Raw genomic sequence first — 18728 nt, forward strand, 5'->3', positions numbered from 1 at the left:
AGTATAGCACAATATGGACCATCTATCTGACCACTGAACAGGGCAGCCTGGTGGGTGAGCTCGGCTTATGGATCAATATGGAACTAACACAGTATTGTATATCATATTCATCTGCATCACAATGAGAACTCCCTTTTCAAGCTTTTAAAGAAATGAAACTATATCCTGCCCTTTATTTTCATTTAAATGTAATATTATCGTTAAATAATCTTCGTCTCGGTGGAAAAACTTGTATGTTCAACTGTTATATACCCTTCAGGATTCAAATGAAAAAATAGCAAAAAGTAGCAGATCTATACAAGCTCCAAACGCTGATTATTGAGTATGATAAAGTATAGAGCGTTCGTTTACTGTATGAAAACGCACAAAAGGTCAGAATATGGAGATAAGAGGTTTCTGCGCCGAAAGCAACCAAAACGGTCAAACTAATAAAAACTGTTGTAGTCATGATTTAGTCACAAGCTCTTGTTAATATACTTACATTGATTAAACCATTCGGAAGAACCCCTTTTGGTGTTTTAAGCATTATGTTATGTATACTTTAGCTATTGAAAAATAGCAGATCTACAAGCACTCTGTGCCACGCTATGAGCTTGTACTGTATAGATCTGCTATTTTTTTAATCGTGAAAATGTGGCGCAGATCTTTGAATATATATTCTTTCAGAGCGAACGTTTTTTAACTCGATTTCTTCTGGGAGGAGGTCCCTGGAACCAATTATTATATATATATATATATACAGTATCTTTTGTGGGGTCCTTAAATGTTTGAGAACCACTGACATATACGGTATAGAAACATAGGGTTTTCAGAAAACTGTCAGGATTTAGAAGGCATTTGTAGAATCGGCCTGGGGGTCTAACCTCACACACAGACCTATAACCGCCCGACAGCAACGATATTACAGTATAAATTACAGTTTCCATCAGTGGTGGTGGGGAAAAATACTCACATGTTTTACTTAAGTAAAAGTATTAGAATTACTCTGTTTTACAAGTAAAAGTCCAAAATGTACTAAAAAGTATAACAAAAGTAAAAGTATTGTCAACGTGCAGAATGTCCCGTTTGGAGTTTTCAAATGTATTACAAAAGAAATCCTTTGAAAATAGCAGATCTACAAGCTCACATTGCGTGTCGCATCCTATTTTCAAATGGACCGAAATATATATAGGGTTAGTGGTTAATGTACGTATACGTTTTCTGATAAAAATCCACAAAGTAACTACAGTAACTAAATCCAAGATGTATAGTAGAGTAGTAGAGTAGAAGTAAAAGTATTGGAAATTGGAATTACTCAAGTAAAAAAATACCTCACAATTGTACTTAAGTATACAGTACTAAAGTATCAATGTACTCGGCTACTTTCCAATGTATAATATGTGTGCATATTACATTCCGCACAGTAGCACATCATTAAAGTGATATATGCGGCCTATATTACATTCTGCACAGTAGCACATTAGTACTACAGCATGCGCAGCATGCGGTGTTGTGCATAGGACACATTGTGAAGAGGTTGCATTTACAACTCTGGTTATTTTTGTGAATGGAAGAATTTGTATGTGAACACTCAGCATTACACAGCATCTGTCCAGGAGGGTATGCATGAGTAGACGTGTCAATGCACGCGCACGCACGCGTGTGCATTGTCTCCAGGTGTGTATGACAAAGTTTGTCCGTGCATGTGATCATGGAATAGTGTGTTTGACGTGTGTGTGTGTGTGTGTGTGTGTGTGTGTGAGTGTGCGTGTGAGTGTGCATGTGAGTGTGCGTGTGATGCTCTGAATTGCTACTTATTTCTGGAGATGGAAAATGCTAAAATTAGCCCATGTTGCTGGACAATACATCTCGACCACACTAACGCTCTTGGATACTGTTTGTGTGTGTGTGTGTGTGTGTGTGTGTGTGTGTGTGTGTGAACCTGGTGTTAAGGTTAAGGTGTACTCTGGTTTCCTCTGGGGGTAAAACTGTCCTCTGTATCCGACCCATCCTGAGGAGCGGAGAGCGGCCGCGCACTAAAAGCAGCTCCATTTCAAAGGTAGCATAAATAGCAGATTTACAAGTTCACAACACGACAAAGACATGCCTACACGTTGTGAACTTGTCAGTGCTTGTCAGTGCTCCATTTGATTGGAACGAACTCCAAAAATCCCTAAAAAATCTGATCACTCATGCCTTCCCTATGGGTCAATTCAGGGAAATTATTTCTAGCACTTTTACTCAAAAATGTAACTGTTTTAATTGATTCTCATCTATCTATTATAGTTATTTTAGCTTTGGTACACTTTCTGTTTTACAATTCATATATTTGATATTGCTGTATTTTAGTGTATGTTGTTGATTTTGTGTTCTGTATTTCGGCTACATCGAAAATGAGGGTCTGCCCCTCAATTGTCTCAGTTTAAATAAAGGTTATGACGATGAACTTGTAGATTTGTTTCATCTATATTCGTTGTTCAGACATTTTGAAACAACTACAAGAAGAAGAACAACAATAGGAAGATGATTTTTTTCACTGTGAAATAACACAGATTGGCGTACACATACACCACTAGAAAACCCCCAATTCTGTGCACATATTAGACCAGTGGGTCAAGGACCCCCAAAATTACACTCAATTCAATTCAATTCAATTCAAAGGGCTTTCAATCATTAGCCTGCGGATCCCCATTTGAAAATATACGCCAAAGACCCCCATAAGAGAAGATCTTTAGAGCTCTAGCAGTGATTCTCAACCATTTTCATTTCAAAGGACCCCCAGTTTGACATGCAACAGGCTATATGGAACCCCATTTAATGACATTTCTATCTCTGCAGACCCCAATTTATATTGTAAAATCAATGTTAATTTGACTCTGAGAGTGTATACAAAAAAATGTAACCATTCCATTTGTTTTCCCGGACCCCACTTTGGGAACCTCTGTATTAGACTACTATACTGTTTTGACCACGACGTGCAGGCATGGCTTTCATCCCATTATCTCAGCTGGGGCAAAAGCGAGCTCCTCATAACATTATTCACCATTCTGTGCCTGTCGGGTTACAACTATAGATCCGGCAACTCGCTCGCTTTAGCTCGCTCTGTGGTGGCTCTCGTTGCTCAAGTTCGCTTGAGAGACGGCACCCCTCTGTCGTGGTCTAAAACTATAAGGCGGTTAATGGAGAGGATTTCAGCGTAATATGTATGGATTTCAGGGGTTTTCTAGTAGTGTATGTACAGAATTAGCCTGGTTAACCACTCTAACCAAGTAAGCAAGTAAGTCGGAGAGGCTTATTGTCGGTATCGGGCTGAGAACACAGGATTCTATATCCCCGTTACAATGCGCAAAATACCCCTGGGAGATGGATTGCCGAGATGACGAAACAGGGTTGAAAGTGATTAATGGAGGTGCCCAAGTTCACTGGTGCCTTGCTCAAGGGCAGGTGTATGTACCAATTGCCCTATATAGGAAACCCAAGCAAACTCCTCGGAAGCCTATAGGGCGCGGGCCCGGGTGGAGCCGCCGCGGGTGCAGAACTTGGTGCTAGTAGCAAATATTAAAAAAATAAAGGGTGGGTTAGGGGCACGGTGGCGCAGTCGGTAGAGCCGTCGCCTCACAGCTAGAAGGTCCTGGGTTCAAGGCGGAGGACGCAGTGGGCGCTGCAGGGGCCGTGTTCTCTCCTCCGCGTCATCAGTGCCCATACCCATGGGGTTGGCAAAAGGGTCATTCTGTGTGGAGTTTGTATGTTCTCCCCGTGTCCCCGTGCGTATAGGTACCCTCACATAAAACATGCAGTAATCCTGGTCTCTATACTGCCTCCCACTGGCCAGCCTAATGGAGTGGAAGGGAACTGGTTGGAATAACGTGTTCCTTCCACGCGCTACAGTATACGTCCGGGGAAACTCCCCCCCCCCCCCTTGGCTGTCAGGTGACAAGAAGCGGCCTGCTTCCTTCACTCATTGAAGTTCGGGGCTCTCCCCAGGTTGTGCAGAGGGATTACAGCTTATGCAATTTTGGAAACAGAAATGAGACCTCTGCTCAGCTGGTCTGTCCATGGATCTGATCCTCTTTTTTTTTTTCAGGGCCAATTTAGAAAAGAAAAGTGTTTTACGCATCCTTCAATGGATGGCTTTTATACAGACCTGTGGGTCCATTTGGAACCCCCAATAGGAATCGTTAAGGAATTGGACTGTTAACCCATTCTGAACGGGAACCCATTTTGGTGTTTAGCATCACGTCATGCTTTAGCTATTGAAAAATAGCAGATCTACAAGCTCGTCGAGCTTGTAGGTCTGCTATTTTTGAAAAATAGAAGAACGACTGACATTTTTAGAATCTGATCTCAGGTCAGAATGGGTTAATCAGACCAGTGTGATGTGTCCAGTGGAAACCTCGTATGAATCTGATCTCAGGTCAGAATGGGTTAAGAGGGAATCGTTAAGGAACTGGAATCGATAAAACCCTTAATGATCCCAACCCTATAGTCTCTTTGGTGTTTTCTTTTTGACCGGCCTGTCTGTTTCTCTTCCCTCGAGGCCAGTGGGTTCCAACTCAAAGCCTGTCTGGTGGTGTGTTTGACACTATGGTGTTGCGCAGCGTGTTGCCCGATCCGTCTCCATCTCCTTCTATATAATACGTCCAAGTCGGTCTGCTGCTGCTGGGAGTCGATTTGCGTATATAGGGCTTTGCAGTATGAAGTAGGTTCATGTGAAAGCCTGGTGTAGAATATAAGGGCGTGATGTCATGTGTTTGTGTAGAGGGAAGGCCCGGGCCTGAGGCGTGTCTATCTTACACAGATACGCAGGAGTCATCACACTCGTGTGTTCTTTGTAACGCCACCGTTAGGCTCACATTGTGTGTCCTGACGCCATGCCTGTAATCTTTTTCCCCCCCCTTTTCTTCAGTGCCTGAAAGTAACTGAGCACAGCTGTAGCTGAATCTCGTTTCAAGGACCCCCCCAAATATATATATATATATATATATATTATTATATTATTATATATATATGGCCTAAAGTGCCCAAACATTTCCGATGATCTTCAAAGTCAAAGTATGAGGTACAAGCTCACAGCAAGCTTGTACGTCTTACTTTGACACTGTAAGGCAGCTGTGTGCAAATTGCGGCACACAGGCCAAATGAGGCACTGTAAGGCAGCTGTGTGCAAAGTGCGGCACACAGGCCAAATGAGGCCCTGGGACGAATTGTATACGGCTCACAGCTTCATACCTGAATTGTATTATGAACAGTATTAAGGTTTTTTAACCTGGGCATTTCCCAGAGTATAATTTGCCCATTGTTCCTTGTTCCTTCTATTTCTTCTCTGTTTTTTCTTTTTTACCTTGCTTGCTTGGTTACATTTGGCTGAAAAAAGGCAGAGTTACACTTTTTGTTCACAGCACACACCTGACAAAAGACCGTTGATATTAAATATTGACGATGCTAGTTAAATAGAATCGTTTATATCTGAAGGTACATTATGTAGTTGGCCCTTGCCGTGTTTTAATATTTTCTAAAATGGCCCCCAATGAAATGCTGTAAGGTATATTATATATAGACAGGCCTTTTAATTGTAGCATTCTGTCTTGCTCTGTCCCAGCGCCGCCTATCCACAGAGAGGTGCCCTGGGCGCGGCCATTACTGAGGTGCACCGCATTAACTGATTAGCTACACATGGTCTCCAGGGCACTGCTCCATAGATTAGTGCCCCGTAGCCCAGGTGCAATTAGTTAATGTGGTAAATAGCAGCCAGGAGAATGAGACTAGCAGGACACTGCCAAAGGCATCAAGAACTGCCAGCCAGCAAACTGGTGCTCTGGGAACCAACACACGGGCATCGATCACGAGGACGTCCCACGCTAACATACGTGGATGTACTCAAGAACGACGCAGGAGCGCAAAGTACCAATGAACTGGCCAGATGTATGGAGAACCGGGATGACTATGAAAGTGACGATGGAGGGCTTGTCTGAGGACGACCTAGAGAGAGGGCACCCCTCTGTGGATTCGTCATTAAAGCAGTGGTTCCCAAACTTTTCAGGTCGAGACCCAAAGAGAGATTTTGCCCGGGACCCAAACTAGTGAAAATAGCAGATCTACAAGCGCACAACGCAACGCAATTTTGTAAAATGTGTTTGTAATGTATTTGAAAAATAAATAAATTATATAGTTTATTTATTTCTTAAATGTAGGAAAAGAAAATTTGACTCTTACTCGAGTCGTGACTCACAAATGGGTCCCAACCCAGTGTTTGGGAAACAGATATGTCAGGTGTGGTACCAATAAACCTTGTTGTTTTTATGAATATCATTCACATTAATTCATTATTATTGACTCGGTCAGGTCATCAGATGATGCCACTCCCTCCTCCCTCGCACCCTATGTCTAGTCATAATATTATAACTTCCTGTGCGTATCCAGCGTTCCCGCTGTTTGTCTGGGCGTTGCTCACAGCGCCCCGATCGCTGTGTTTTCACAGATGGATTGTGGGTAAAGGTAAATAAGGAGAGCGTCTGGATGAATGAAACCTGACAGGACCCGCCGGACACAGAGATAGAACGCACAGGGGCGTGCACACACACACACACACACACACACACACACACACACACACGCTGGATGGATACATTACTTATACATTTTGTATGAGTCAAGGGAATTTGTGTTGTGTATTGTATATTTTAATGTATATTTAAAGTTTTTGTATTTGTGGATTTTCAACTGTTGTTTGGGCCCAATAATTGTCAACCCAATTGTGTCAATAAAGTACAACTAAGTAACTAACTAAATACAGAACGTAGGCAGGTATGACCATGGACAGACAGAAAGATACTACATTTATAGGCTATATATGCAAATAGAGACACAAAATAACCTTTTTGAAAAGTATTATGGAAGACATTATATTATATCACATGTTATGTATATTCTTTGTAGATGCTTGGCTGTGTTCTGCTGTCCTGTATCCTGTCTGTCTCTCTACTCGACCGCAGTGTGGATTGTCTCCACATTGCCCATGGAATACCACAGGTAAACACTCACACCACGCACGCGCGCACACACACACACACACACGCGCGCGCGCAGTACGCACGCATATTTGTAAGATATTTGTAAGGGTAAACGGTAGACCCTAAAAAGTCCCAGAATGTTTTTCATTGTAAGACTGTTGACAAATGATAAATATACAGTACACGTACAGCATCTAAGAGGGTTCTGATATACAGTATAGCATCTCTGTAACTGTAAGAGGGTTCTGATATACAGTATAGCGTTCTGGTTCTGCCTGACAACAGCAATATACTATAGGCAGTGGTGGAAAACAACTGTATACTTAAAGGAGTAGTTCACTCAAAAAAAGACTTATTTTCTATCAATTACACACCGGCGAAGCCTTGAACCTCGACCGTCACAGAAGGGTCTGCTGCGGTTGTTCTCATTGGTCCGTCATTGTTCTCATTGTTCCGTCATTGGAGTTTTGAATAGAAGCCGGCAGCTATTGACCATATTTCAGGCAGATAAGTCACGGATAAAATCAACTAGATTTCATATTTTATCTTGGGGAATATGATGACATCAGGGATCTCCATATATGGGCAATTGGGCATAAAGGGGACAAGGACTGACAAGTACAGAGATCTCCATATTTGGACATATCAGTCCAGACCGAACCTATATAGTACTACAAAGTTGCCTGACAATTTAGGAGTTTGAGTATATACATCATTGTGTATTCTATACATCACAATCTTGTCATCACAACCAAGTACTTTAAAAGGTAGTGTTAAATCTAACTTATTTTAGTCCCTGGGTTAGTTTTTGTCAGAATGATGATTATTTCCAGTTTCAGCACAATAGTAGTGACGATACAGAATTCCTAATTGAGTTCTATACAGGCATAATGTGTTTTACTTATAGCAACAAATCCACCACCAACAACTCCCTCTGAACAGGCTGTGCAGCACGGGGTATATTTCCAGAGCCTGCCTTGGGTTAATATTAAAATAATATCATATCGTGCTCAAGGAGCACCACCATCATGGCCGGAGAAATGCAAGACTTAGAATTTGGCTGTGCCATAACCAACCGGTTCCAATCCTTCGGTTTGCTGGGCGAGGACTCCGAGTCGGACCCGTTTGAGCTGTTGAAGCAGCCAAAGGCTCCTCCTGTTCCTGGTAGTACCGCCAAGGCTGAGCAACAGGAAGACAAAGAAAAGAGCCCCCTTTCTGACAAGAAGAAGAAGGAGGAGGAGACCCTGCAGGCACCAGTGTCTGTCAAGAAAGATGGCGACCAGCGACCGAGGTTGGGTAACAGGCCCGAGGGTGAGGGTCCCCCCAGGCCAAGGATGGGTGGCAGATATGAGGGCCCCATGAAGCCGAGGATGGGTTCAAGGCCCGAGGGTGAGGGTCCCATGCCGAGGATGGGTAACAGGCCCGAGGGTGAGGGTCCCCCCAGGCCAAGGATGGGTGGCAGGTATGAGGGCCTCAAGCCGAGGATGGGTCCCAGGCCCGAGGGCGAGGGTCGCAGGCCAAGGACGGGTGGCAGGTCTGAGGGCGAGGGTCCCGGAGGAGCTCACCACCCTCCAGACCGTGCCGCCACGTCGGAGATTCCCGCTGGTGAAGGCGCTGAGAGAGCAGAGGGGGGAGGGGGTGAATTCTCCGTGGTGAAGCCTGTCGGTGAACGGTCCATGAGGGGAGGACGTGGAGGAGGCGCCAGGGGTGGCCGTGGGGGCAGAGGACGTGGCGGCATGGCGGGCCGCATGGACGGTTTCGACTCCCGGAGTAGACAGGAGTTTGACCGACACACTGGTAGCGATAGACCCCGGAGAGACGAGAGACGTGGTGGAAGTGGATCTCACGACGGGGACACTGGCAAGGACGACGTGAACCAGGTCGACAAGGAGCATCCGGCCGCGGACTCCAAGAACAAGGACAACGAGGTGGAGGTGAAGAAGGAGGAAGGCCCCAAGGAGATGTCTCTGGACGAATACAAGGCCAAGCAGGAGAAGGAACGCGTCAAGATGGAGTTCAACATCCGCAAGGTCACCGGGGGCGCGGATTCCGAGAAACGTGTGCTGCACGGGAAGAAAGCCAGCACTCCGAGTGACGAAGAGCCTCCTAAAGCAGAGGAAGAGCAGAATGTCCGGAAGCCGGTCAAAAAGGAGAAAAAGGTGATGAACATCAACTTTGGAGTCTCGGGTCAGCGCGGCGGCCGCGGCGGGCGAGGAGAGGCCCGTGAGCCTCGCGATCGTATCCCCGCCAGGATGCCCCGTGGTGGAGGAAGGAGCGACAGGACCAGTGGACTGTCTGTGCCCAACGTGGACGACCCAGAGGCCTTTCCGGCCCTCCCCAGCCTTGGCCAAGGCCTAGATGAGTCTGTTTGAACTGTTCCTGCCTGGTCCCTGCAGTCAGTGCTGGCCATGATTCACATTGGCCTTGATTCATCCGCACACTTCATTCATTCAACTGTATTCAAAGCATTCATATAGCAGCGGTCCGTATCCGAGTACACTTCAATCGGTCCCGAGACTACCTCCATGCGGTCCCAGGGATGGTTAGGTGATCCAGGGAACGGTATACGCAGCATTCACACTACCACAACATCTGCCAAGTAGTCCTGAGTGCGCACCCGGGACCATATACCTGTAGTGTGAATCTGCCCTAAGGTCCACCAAGAGACTTGTCTTTTCTTTTAGCAAAAGTACCTTGGATATATGACATGACACTCAACTTTGAGGAATAAATAAACAAACAAACAAAGAAGGGAATAAAGGGCATCTCGCTGCTCCGGAGTATCTTATTGATAGAGTTTTTATGCTTGGAAACAAAAGTAGCAAGCCAAGGATGTTTTCACACTTTTTTTTTTTTCAGAGGCTATACATTATGCTTGAAAAGGTCTTTGAGCCCAGGGGGTGTCCTGCACGCACCGAGGCCCCACCAGGTCTGCCACATATGAGACCATCTTTTGCCTGGCATGTGGTAGCCAAGTCTATGGACTTTTTATGTTGCTTTTGTCACTGCCATGCTTTCCAATGTTGATGCTGACAGGCAACCCACTCAGTTGGGTTGGTCTCTCCCACACTATGGCCAGGACAGGCCCAGTGGACATGCATGTACTTCAGGTTCCAGGCAGTGCTTCTGCAGGGTTCCAGGGTGGTTCCTACTAAATTCATGAATGAATTTAGTAGGAACCACCCTGGCCTGAAGTCTTTATGTTATTCAAACCGCTAGGAAAGTCTGCTCCATCTATGGAGCTTTTCAACAGGAGTTCACAGGAACTTCTATATGGACAGTATAATGCTTTATACACGTGTATTTCTTTTGTTTGTTTTAGCCTGTGCCTTCCACTTCTATGATATAGTCTAAACTACACTGTTAATAAACAATAGAATTATTCAACAAAAATGGACATGAACATACAAATGAAAATACCAGTAATACCCCACACTGAATTTAAGCACATAGCTATTATTATTGTCTAGCAGACGCTATTTTGTTCCTCATCTTATGAGCAGGAAAATTATGAATTCAAGAATTTCCCTCCTGGCTTTCTTTCCAAGGGGCCCTCCTGCGCCTTTGGGCCGGGTTATCCGCACTTTCTGAAAGTCCAGGGCGACATATCTTCACTTTTCGTGGGGCGAGTTGGTAAATGACCATCATCACTGCTATATAAATAGCAAAAAGCGGACAATCGGTGATAGAGCCTTCTATGTGGCAGCCCCGCCCCCTGCCCTGAATGAAGTGAAAAATGTGCTGCCTGGAAACCAAAGAGGTAGCCTATTTTTGTTGTTTCAATCCATTTACTGACGAGCAATTTCAACAAATTCTACAATATAATCATATATATATAGCTATTAGCTATGCATTCATTTGTGCATTAATTACAAAAACATCATCCAGTCACTGCATGGCCTTAGTAGCAAAACCATGCCACAACGTGTGACGAGTTTGAGAATGCATCCGTAATGCGCATGTTGGAGCTGCGTACTACATACGGCAGTTTGAAAACACAAGTGACCTAAAAAAAAAAGAGCTTCTGAGAAAATTATTAGATCTGAGGTAATAGGTTGATTAATGTTGATTGGGAATTGATTGATTGATTGTTCAGTGATTGTAGGGAATGAGACATTACCCCCAGGTGAAGGAGTTTAAGTATCCCGGGGTCTTGTTCACGAGTGAGGGGAGGACGGAGAAGAACAGCCGGAGATGAAGTGTGGGTCATGACCAAAAGAATAAGGTTGCGAATGCGAGCGGCCAAAATGAGTTTTCTTCGAACGGGTGGCTGGAATCTCCCTTAGGAGATATAGGGTAAGAAGTTAATTTACGCGAGAGAGACTTGGAGAAGTCTCTCTCGCGTCTCTTCGCCTGGAAAGGAGGAGACTGCCTCTTGAGTGTCTCCCTAGGGAGGTCCTCGATATACACGTCACATTGGGAGGAGACCCTTGGGCAGACCAAGGATGAGATGGAGGGATTACATTGACTCACTGGCCTTGGAACGCCTCGGGATCCCCCAGGAGGAAGTTACTAATGTTTCTCTGGAGAGGGAAATCTGGAGCTCTCTGGTGGAGCTGTTGCCCCCGCGACCTGACCCCTGATGGAGGGGAAAGGAACTGGTCGGAATAACGTGTTCCTCCCACGCGCTACGTTCGGCCGGGTAAACTCTCCCCTGTTAGGTGAAAAGAAGCAGCAGCTTGGACTACTCATGCATAGAAGGAAGCATGAGGTCAGTCCGCTGCCCCCCCCCCCCCCCCCCCAGGTTGGCAGAGGAAGTGTAGTGCCCAGGATTACATTAGATAATTGACACTGGTGAAAAAATGGGTTACAAAATCGTGGGATAAAAAAAAAAAAAAATGAAATGCTTTCCTTCATTGATTGTTGCATTAAATCTTATTTATTGTAATTTATTCTTTATTATTATAAGTTTTGGTAAACATTTTATTGTAGCCAAAGTAATGTTATTTGATTGGGGGGGAAAAAATCCAACACAGACTGCCTTTGTCTGGACAAAATAAGGTGCTGTCTATGGTGCTGAAACACTGACTGACTTCCATTTAGCAAACGTTCTTTTCCAGAGTGACTTACAACATTTACATTGTAGTCGTTTATCTGTCTCTTATCTTATCCAGAGTGATTTACAAGATCAGAAGCAGAGTAAGCTCTAGTTAATAATCTATATCTAACTATAAATGCACCAAGTCTCTGTACGTCTGTACGTCTGCAATTCGAGAACCGTTCACCCCACCTACTTCAAATTCGACCCCACAGTTGTCCAGAACTGCCACAAAAGGCCTCTGCCCGGGCCAGACACCATATTTGGGCATGCCTGACAAAGAACTGTTCTGACATCATTCTCACGTCTGCATAGACTCCATATTTGGGCATGCTTGACAAAAACGGGCACCGCTGTAGAGGCTCCAACGCATACTATCTGGGTAGGCCAGTGCCCAACGGGCACCGCTCTAGTCTAACTATAAATGTACCAAGTCTCTGTGCGTGTTTACATACAGTACGTCTGTAGCCCAGCACCACCGCCTTCAAATTCGACACACGCCTTCCACACCACCACAGGGAGTGTATATAGTGCCCACTAGTGTCGAGTCCGTCGGATACACTGTCCAGAACCAGCACAAACGCCTCTGCCCAGGCTCTGGACCTGATCACCCATTTATGGAGAACTCTATATAGGATTAAAGGGACACAGAGAGTCAGATACAGCGATCTCCACATATGGGCACAAAAGGGACACAGACAGATGGGTGGAACGGGTATTGCATAGCCTGCAGGTGGCGCATGGATATCCAACTTCCATAGTTACCGACTCAGTGCTCTAAAGCCTGGCACCAGTCTAGTAGTTAATAAAGCAACAGCAAAGGCTGTGCCGGCGCTATAGGCCACAAAACTGTGACATAAACAAACCTGATATGCCCATTTATAGACATGTCACTATGACTCACACATGACATAACCATAAACAAACCCTGACACACCCATAAAGTATATAATGCCTATACCGTATATAGTCTAGTATGGAGAATTGGCGACTCAAGGGAGTGCGGTACCTCGGCGATATGCCCATATATGGGCATATACTGATGACATCAGAGGTCTCCATATATGGGCACAAAAGGGACACAGACGGGTACAACGGATACTACAGTATGGTTACTACAGTTAATACAGTATGACACATATTGGTTGGATCGGTGGTGCAACATTGGTGTGAGGACCACATAGCGGCTCTATTTTTGTCAGTGCTAAACCAGATCTAAATAGCAGATCTACAAGCAGCACACAATGCGTCGCTTTGCACCGCGAGCTTGTAGAACTTTTGTTTTCTAATTTCATGGAATTTCTTCATGAAATGACTGAAAATGTTATATTTATTTTTTATATTCATGTATAGCTTTTTTTGGAAATGTTTTTGGAAAAAAAAGTAATAATGATAATTCAAAACAAGCTGTAGAAAACAAAAAAATATGTCCGCGACCCACAAATGTGTCCAGACCACTTTTTGGGAACCAGTGCAGTAGATAGACACATACTGTATTAAAGCAGGATTGTATATTGTATTCCAGTATATAGACAGAGGGGTGGCACTGCAGCCCCGCCCCACAGTCGACAAGACAGGGGAGGAGCTATCGGCTAAGCTCCTCCTACTGGACCACATGGTGCGGACGGAGAACGACGTCATGGAGCCAAAGAGGAAGAGGAGTTTCCCCGGCAACAACACGCCACTAGACCGCCTGTCAATCAGCTCCATGGAAACCAAACAGGGGACAAAACAGAGGTAAATATGCAGACCGCGGCCATCTTTCCATTGGAGCTTTGGAAGCACTCGTTTTCAGTAAAGCAACGTCCGTCCTGCCACCCCCTGGATTACTGTACTGTAATGTACAAATCCGACGAGCACTTCCAAACTCAAACACTTAGAAAAATAATCATTCGCAAGGAATTTCTAACTCAAACACTTGGGAAAAATAATCATTCGCAAGGAATTTCTTGAAGAGAAAGTAGCTCATAACATGTCTACAGTGGATCTTTATGAAATTATGAAAAACAAATTGCAGAGAAGATGATAATTCAATGATTTTTGTACAGCTGCAATGTTGTTGAGTTTGATGTCTTTTGATACAATCAGATGGGGCTTTTCTGTTTGGATGTACAGTATATATGGGCTGTCAATTGCAAATTGCACTTACTATAGTTACCACCCTGCCTATAATAACTTAATGGCAAGATGGCTGTGGTCTGCATTATGGTCAATGAGGCACCAGTTCTAGACATTGGGTCGGTTAGTGGGTGAACCGTGCAAGCTCCAGTGTTTTTGATTGTTTCCAGAAAAGAGAAAGAAGGGAGAGGGGTAAGGGGAAGGAAAATAATATAGTACCCGAGTATAGTCGAAATCAGGTGCATGAGCAATGAGCATATAGCAGCTGGTACCTGCTCCTATAGTGCAAGACGAGTTTCAGTGCATGTACATGCATTGTGAACTTGTAGATCTGCTATTTTCAAAGGATGTTTAAACATTTGAAAACTTGAAACGGGACATTCTGCATACTTTTACTCAAGTACACTTAGAGTTCCTGGACTTTTAAGGGTAACAGATTATTTCTATATAGCAGTATTGATACTTTTACTTAAGTAAAAGAATGTGAGTACTATTTTCCACCACTGGTATAATAATCCACAGGTAGGTCCATGAGATAAAATAAAGGTCCAAGGGAAATCTGATGACGGGTTTGACAACAGTCTGATGTTAGCCCGGGTGGAAGCTGTTCATAAACCTGCTGCTCTGGTCCTTGATGCTACGGAAGGCCGTTCGTTGTATAGGGTTTGAACAGTGTGTGGCTGCTTGGGATGGTGCCTCATGTCCTCCATGATGTGCTGTCCCCCTCTTCTCGTACAGTTCCTGAAGCGAGGGGAGCTCGCCTCCCATTATGACTGAGTTCTGCTGACCGGAAAACACCCGCTGTTGCTTTTTGGGCCCTCTCCAATGCATGGCTTTTGAAGATCACGTCATGCAGGGCAGCCTAACGTCTATAGGTTTGTTTTAGGGCACAAAATGACGACGTAAGACACCATGTGGCCGATATAAACACAGTGGGCGCCCCTCGCTTCACACGAGACTGAATATTCTTTTTCTCGGGCAGTGCAGTTTCCCGTACCAGGCTGTATGTAGCACAGAGCTTCTTCTTCACTTCGTCAGGCGGTGATCCACTGTATAGCTCCATGGATGAGGACCGGGTGCTCGCTCTCTCCTCCTGTCGTCGGTGTTACGGTGTAGGGTGAGGCCGTTCTCAACAGAGTGCCGGTTAAACTGATCTCATCTCTGTACTCTCGGAGTCGGCATACTTCAGGATGATGTTGGAGTCGTGTGTGTTGCTGGTGGCGTCGAGGAGAGGGCTCAGCACGCACCCTCGGCTACCATCGCAAAATGGTAGCCGAGGGTGCTACCATTGCATCCTCGGCTATACCATTGCAAAATCCTCAGTGTTCATATAGCTCTGAGAGCGCATACATGGAACCAAATGGGTCCCCCCAGAGCCACCATGGAGGAAACGGGACATTAGGAGGAAACCACGATTGTGAAGCAGGGCATTATTAGGAGGACCGTATTGCCCCCTGCTATAACATGGCAGCCATGTTGAAGCATCATTCATCACTCCCAAATGAACATCAGAAGCCTTCTGGGTTGAAATGGAATCAAACCTTGTCTTGCAGGAAGGTGTTAGAGTCCCCGAGACGACGGGCTAACGTACCCATCGACAGGATCGGCATCAGTCGTCTACCCAACAGCCGAGGATAGGCCACGCCCCCTCTGTGAACTGGCTCCCCGCTGCCCTCCGGTGGACAGGTAGACACTGTACAGTAGATCAGGCCAATAAAGATTATAAGGGCCCTCCACTATTGTATAAAATTGTGTTGCAAATTAAACCTTTTCATTAGTTTCACAGACTAGTTTGACAGCATCATTATCAGTCTCATGTTTTTTGTTTATAATATTTTCAATGAATAGATAAGTGTATTTTTAGACATTTAACCACTTAAACAATCAATACCTATGGCTCTGTGCTTGGTCTACCTTTTTCCCCCCTCTACACCAAACCTCTTCACTGAAAATAGGTGATCTACAAGCTCACGTGTCGAGTTGCGATGCAGTATGAGCTTGTAGATCTGCTATTTTCGGAAAGTCCCCCGTCAGAATAGGAGTTGGGATGCTGGGAGGGGGGGGGGCAGGTGTCCCACACCACACTATACAATACATTCATGTTCCTGTTCATTTTGTCTTCTCAGGGGATTCATCACTGACGCATGAAATGCACATCGGTAGCCAACAACCAACCAATCACCTGCCTTCACTCGCCACCTCCCACACACCACACACACGCGCACGCACTCACACTCATACTCACACACTCACACGCACAAACACACTGTATTTAACCTATAATAGCCTGTGGGAGCAGGTTTTATATTCTCACACGTGCTCACAGCTGACTGGAGGTAAACGCAGCTCTGCCTCGACCGCTGCTTGTTGTCAATCTGAATGTGACTCGACTTGACTCTCATCGTCTGTCTAGAATATACCGTCTCTAATAGTCTTCCTCCTCCAGACTGGATTAACACAGTGACACACAGCCTGCCTATAGGCTCCAATGCTTTTATTATTAAAGGCCTTCACCCTCCAAAATGATCATTTAATTATTACTCACCCTGTGATGGAGAGTATTTCTTTGTGTTGCATTCCTTCAAAATGAAAAGAATACTTGACGAATTGGAAAGGATGAATAGATTGATAGATATACAATAATAATGACGATAGGGGTCCAGTATTAATACAGGGTATGCGCGTGACATCATCATCAAACCCGGGAGTTATGCAGGAATACCTACTGATTGGCAAAAAACTACTTTCTGGCCTCGACAGCCCATGCATCCAAACAGAAAAGTCCTATCTGATTAGATTAAACAACGTTAAACAATGTTAAACTCACTTTGCATGTTGCTTTGCCCCTCGGTGTGCCATTCACTTAAAGCATGCGCATGCCCTCTATACAAAGTGAAACTACAAGGAATCTGCTGATAAACTCCAACACAGCGTTCAGAGAATAGTGCCTGGTATCCACTGATGTATACAGTCTCACACCAAAGCTACAGGACATAAGCTATAAGCCACTGTGCCTAGTGAGGTTCAACATGAGTCACTGTGCCTAGTGAGGTTCAACATGAGTCACTGTGCCTAGTGAGGTTCAACATGAGTCACTGTGCCTCAACATGAGTTGAGTGGGTTCTGAACCCCTCCCTAACTCCATCTTCAAATGAGTCCAGTAACTGTGAATACAAAAACGCTCGCCCACATGTGGGGCAAATCCTGCGACCTTGGAATGGTCGCCACTGTATTCCTAAACGTTAACCGTATATGGCTGAACCTATAACCAACCTTATTCCTAAAACTATTCCTAAAGACACGACACACAAATCCCCTTAAAGTGATAGAATATACATTTTGGGAAACATTTTCTAATGGATTACATTTTGAAAGTAACTCACCTAAATCCAGTCACATCACAACCCTAAAAGTAACCATTATCGGATTACAATACAGATAGAATATGAGCTCTCCAGGGTCATTTACTTCACTGGAATACACTGCAGATTAAAATTTGCACATGGCATTCTACAAGAGTTTGCCCAGTCCTCGACACCTCACATCTGGATGCAATGTAATCTATAATCCAGGGGTCTTCAATATTTCTCAGGCCAAGAACCCTTGAGAGAGATGATTCATTATTAGCCCCCCCAATATTGGACTCATGTTAAAAGTATGTTTTCAGACATTTAAATTAAACCCTCAATACTTTGTAAACTTGACCTTTGGGCTCTGTACTTTTTTTCCCCTGCACACCAAACCTCTCTAATGTTCTCCCCAGAATAGGAGTGCGAACGTTCATGGTTAATGTAAAACATTACTTAAATTAATACAAAAATTAGCAAAAGTCCCTATCACAGAAGGATTTGGAGGCCCCCCCCTGTAGTATCTCTGGGGACTCTAGGGGTCCTGAACATTTTATTGAAGACCCCTGCTTTAATCTGTAAGGGAATATTATAGATTTTGTTTCGTTTTTTTAAATCATTTGCCGTTTGTCTAATCTGAACTCTTCTGTTTCTGTGTGAATCCAGTGCTGTGTTCTGTGTTGTGTGTTACCAGTTGACAATAAAACTACACAATAAAAATATATACTCATTCAAAGTTCAATGTGTTCCTGTTTAGGTCAAAGACCAAATGTTTTTTTGTGTTTCTTCAATTATTGGATTGAAATATCAAATAATACAATCATGGTTGCTGTCCGGAATAAATCACCTAAAAGCTACTCGAAGACAAATCCACGGAACGCAGCCAATAAGGCGCCTGGAACCCAGGCTAGCATTGGTGTGGTTTGGGCTTAAAACAGCCAATAAGGCACCTGGAACCCAGGCTAGCATTGGTGTGGTTTGGGCTTAAAACAGCCAATAAGGCGCCTGGAACCCAGGCTAGCATTGGTGTGGTTTGGGCTTAACCCATTTAGGCCGTGAGCTCGATTCTACAATAAATGCCTTCTAAATCCTCAGTTTTCTGAAAAACCCCATGTATATTTTCACGATTTAAAACAAATAGACCTACAAGCTCGTAGCGCGCCACTCGGTGCTGCCGTATTTTGTTATTTCTCCATTATTAGCCAATATTGGCAGACGTAGGCTACCACAATCAGT

General features: G+C 44.5%; 2 protein-coding genes across 5 annotated transcripts in view; one reads left to right on the forward strand and one right to left on the reverse strand.

Annotated features, from left to right (window-relative positions):
• ostn (osteocrin) overlaps nt 1-18222 on the forward strand; it is an 18928-nt gene extending 706 nt beyond the window's left edge. Inside the window, exons 2-6 of one of the 4 annotated variants that reach the window (XR_013964649.1) lie at nt 6916-7008; nt 13553-13764; nt 15699-15831; nt 16272-17213; nt 17263-18222. Coding sequence is in view for 2 of the 4 variants with exons in the window: in XM_080772759.1 (XP_080628885.1) it covers nt 6916-7008; nt 13553-13764; nt 15699-15783 (390 nt within the window). In the remaining 2 variants the exon portion in view is untranslated. Of the gene's footprint in view, nt 1-2025; nt 2039-6915; nt 7009-13552; nt 13765-15698; nt 15832-16271 lie in introns of those variants that run through there. The other 3 variants (XR_013964650.1, XM_080772760.1, XM_080772759.1) reach the window with 3 other exon arrangements.
• Nucleotides 1-18728, reverse strand: part of iws1 (interacts with SUPT6H, CTD assembly factor 1) — a 54215-nt gene that overhangs the window by 4697 nt on the left and 30790 nt on the right. The gene's annotated exons all lie outside the window — the stretch shown is intronic.

The sequence above is a fragment of the Protomyctophum bolini genome (genome assembly GCF_963924005.1).
Source record: "Protomyctophum bolini genome assembly, chromosome: 9".
NCBI lineage: Eukaryota > Metazoa > Chordata > Actinopteri > Myctophiformes > Myctophidae > Protomyctophum > Protomyctophum bolini.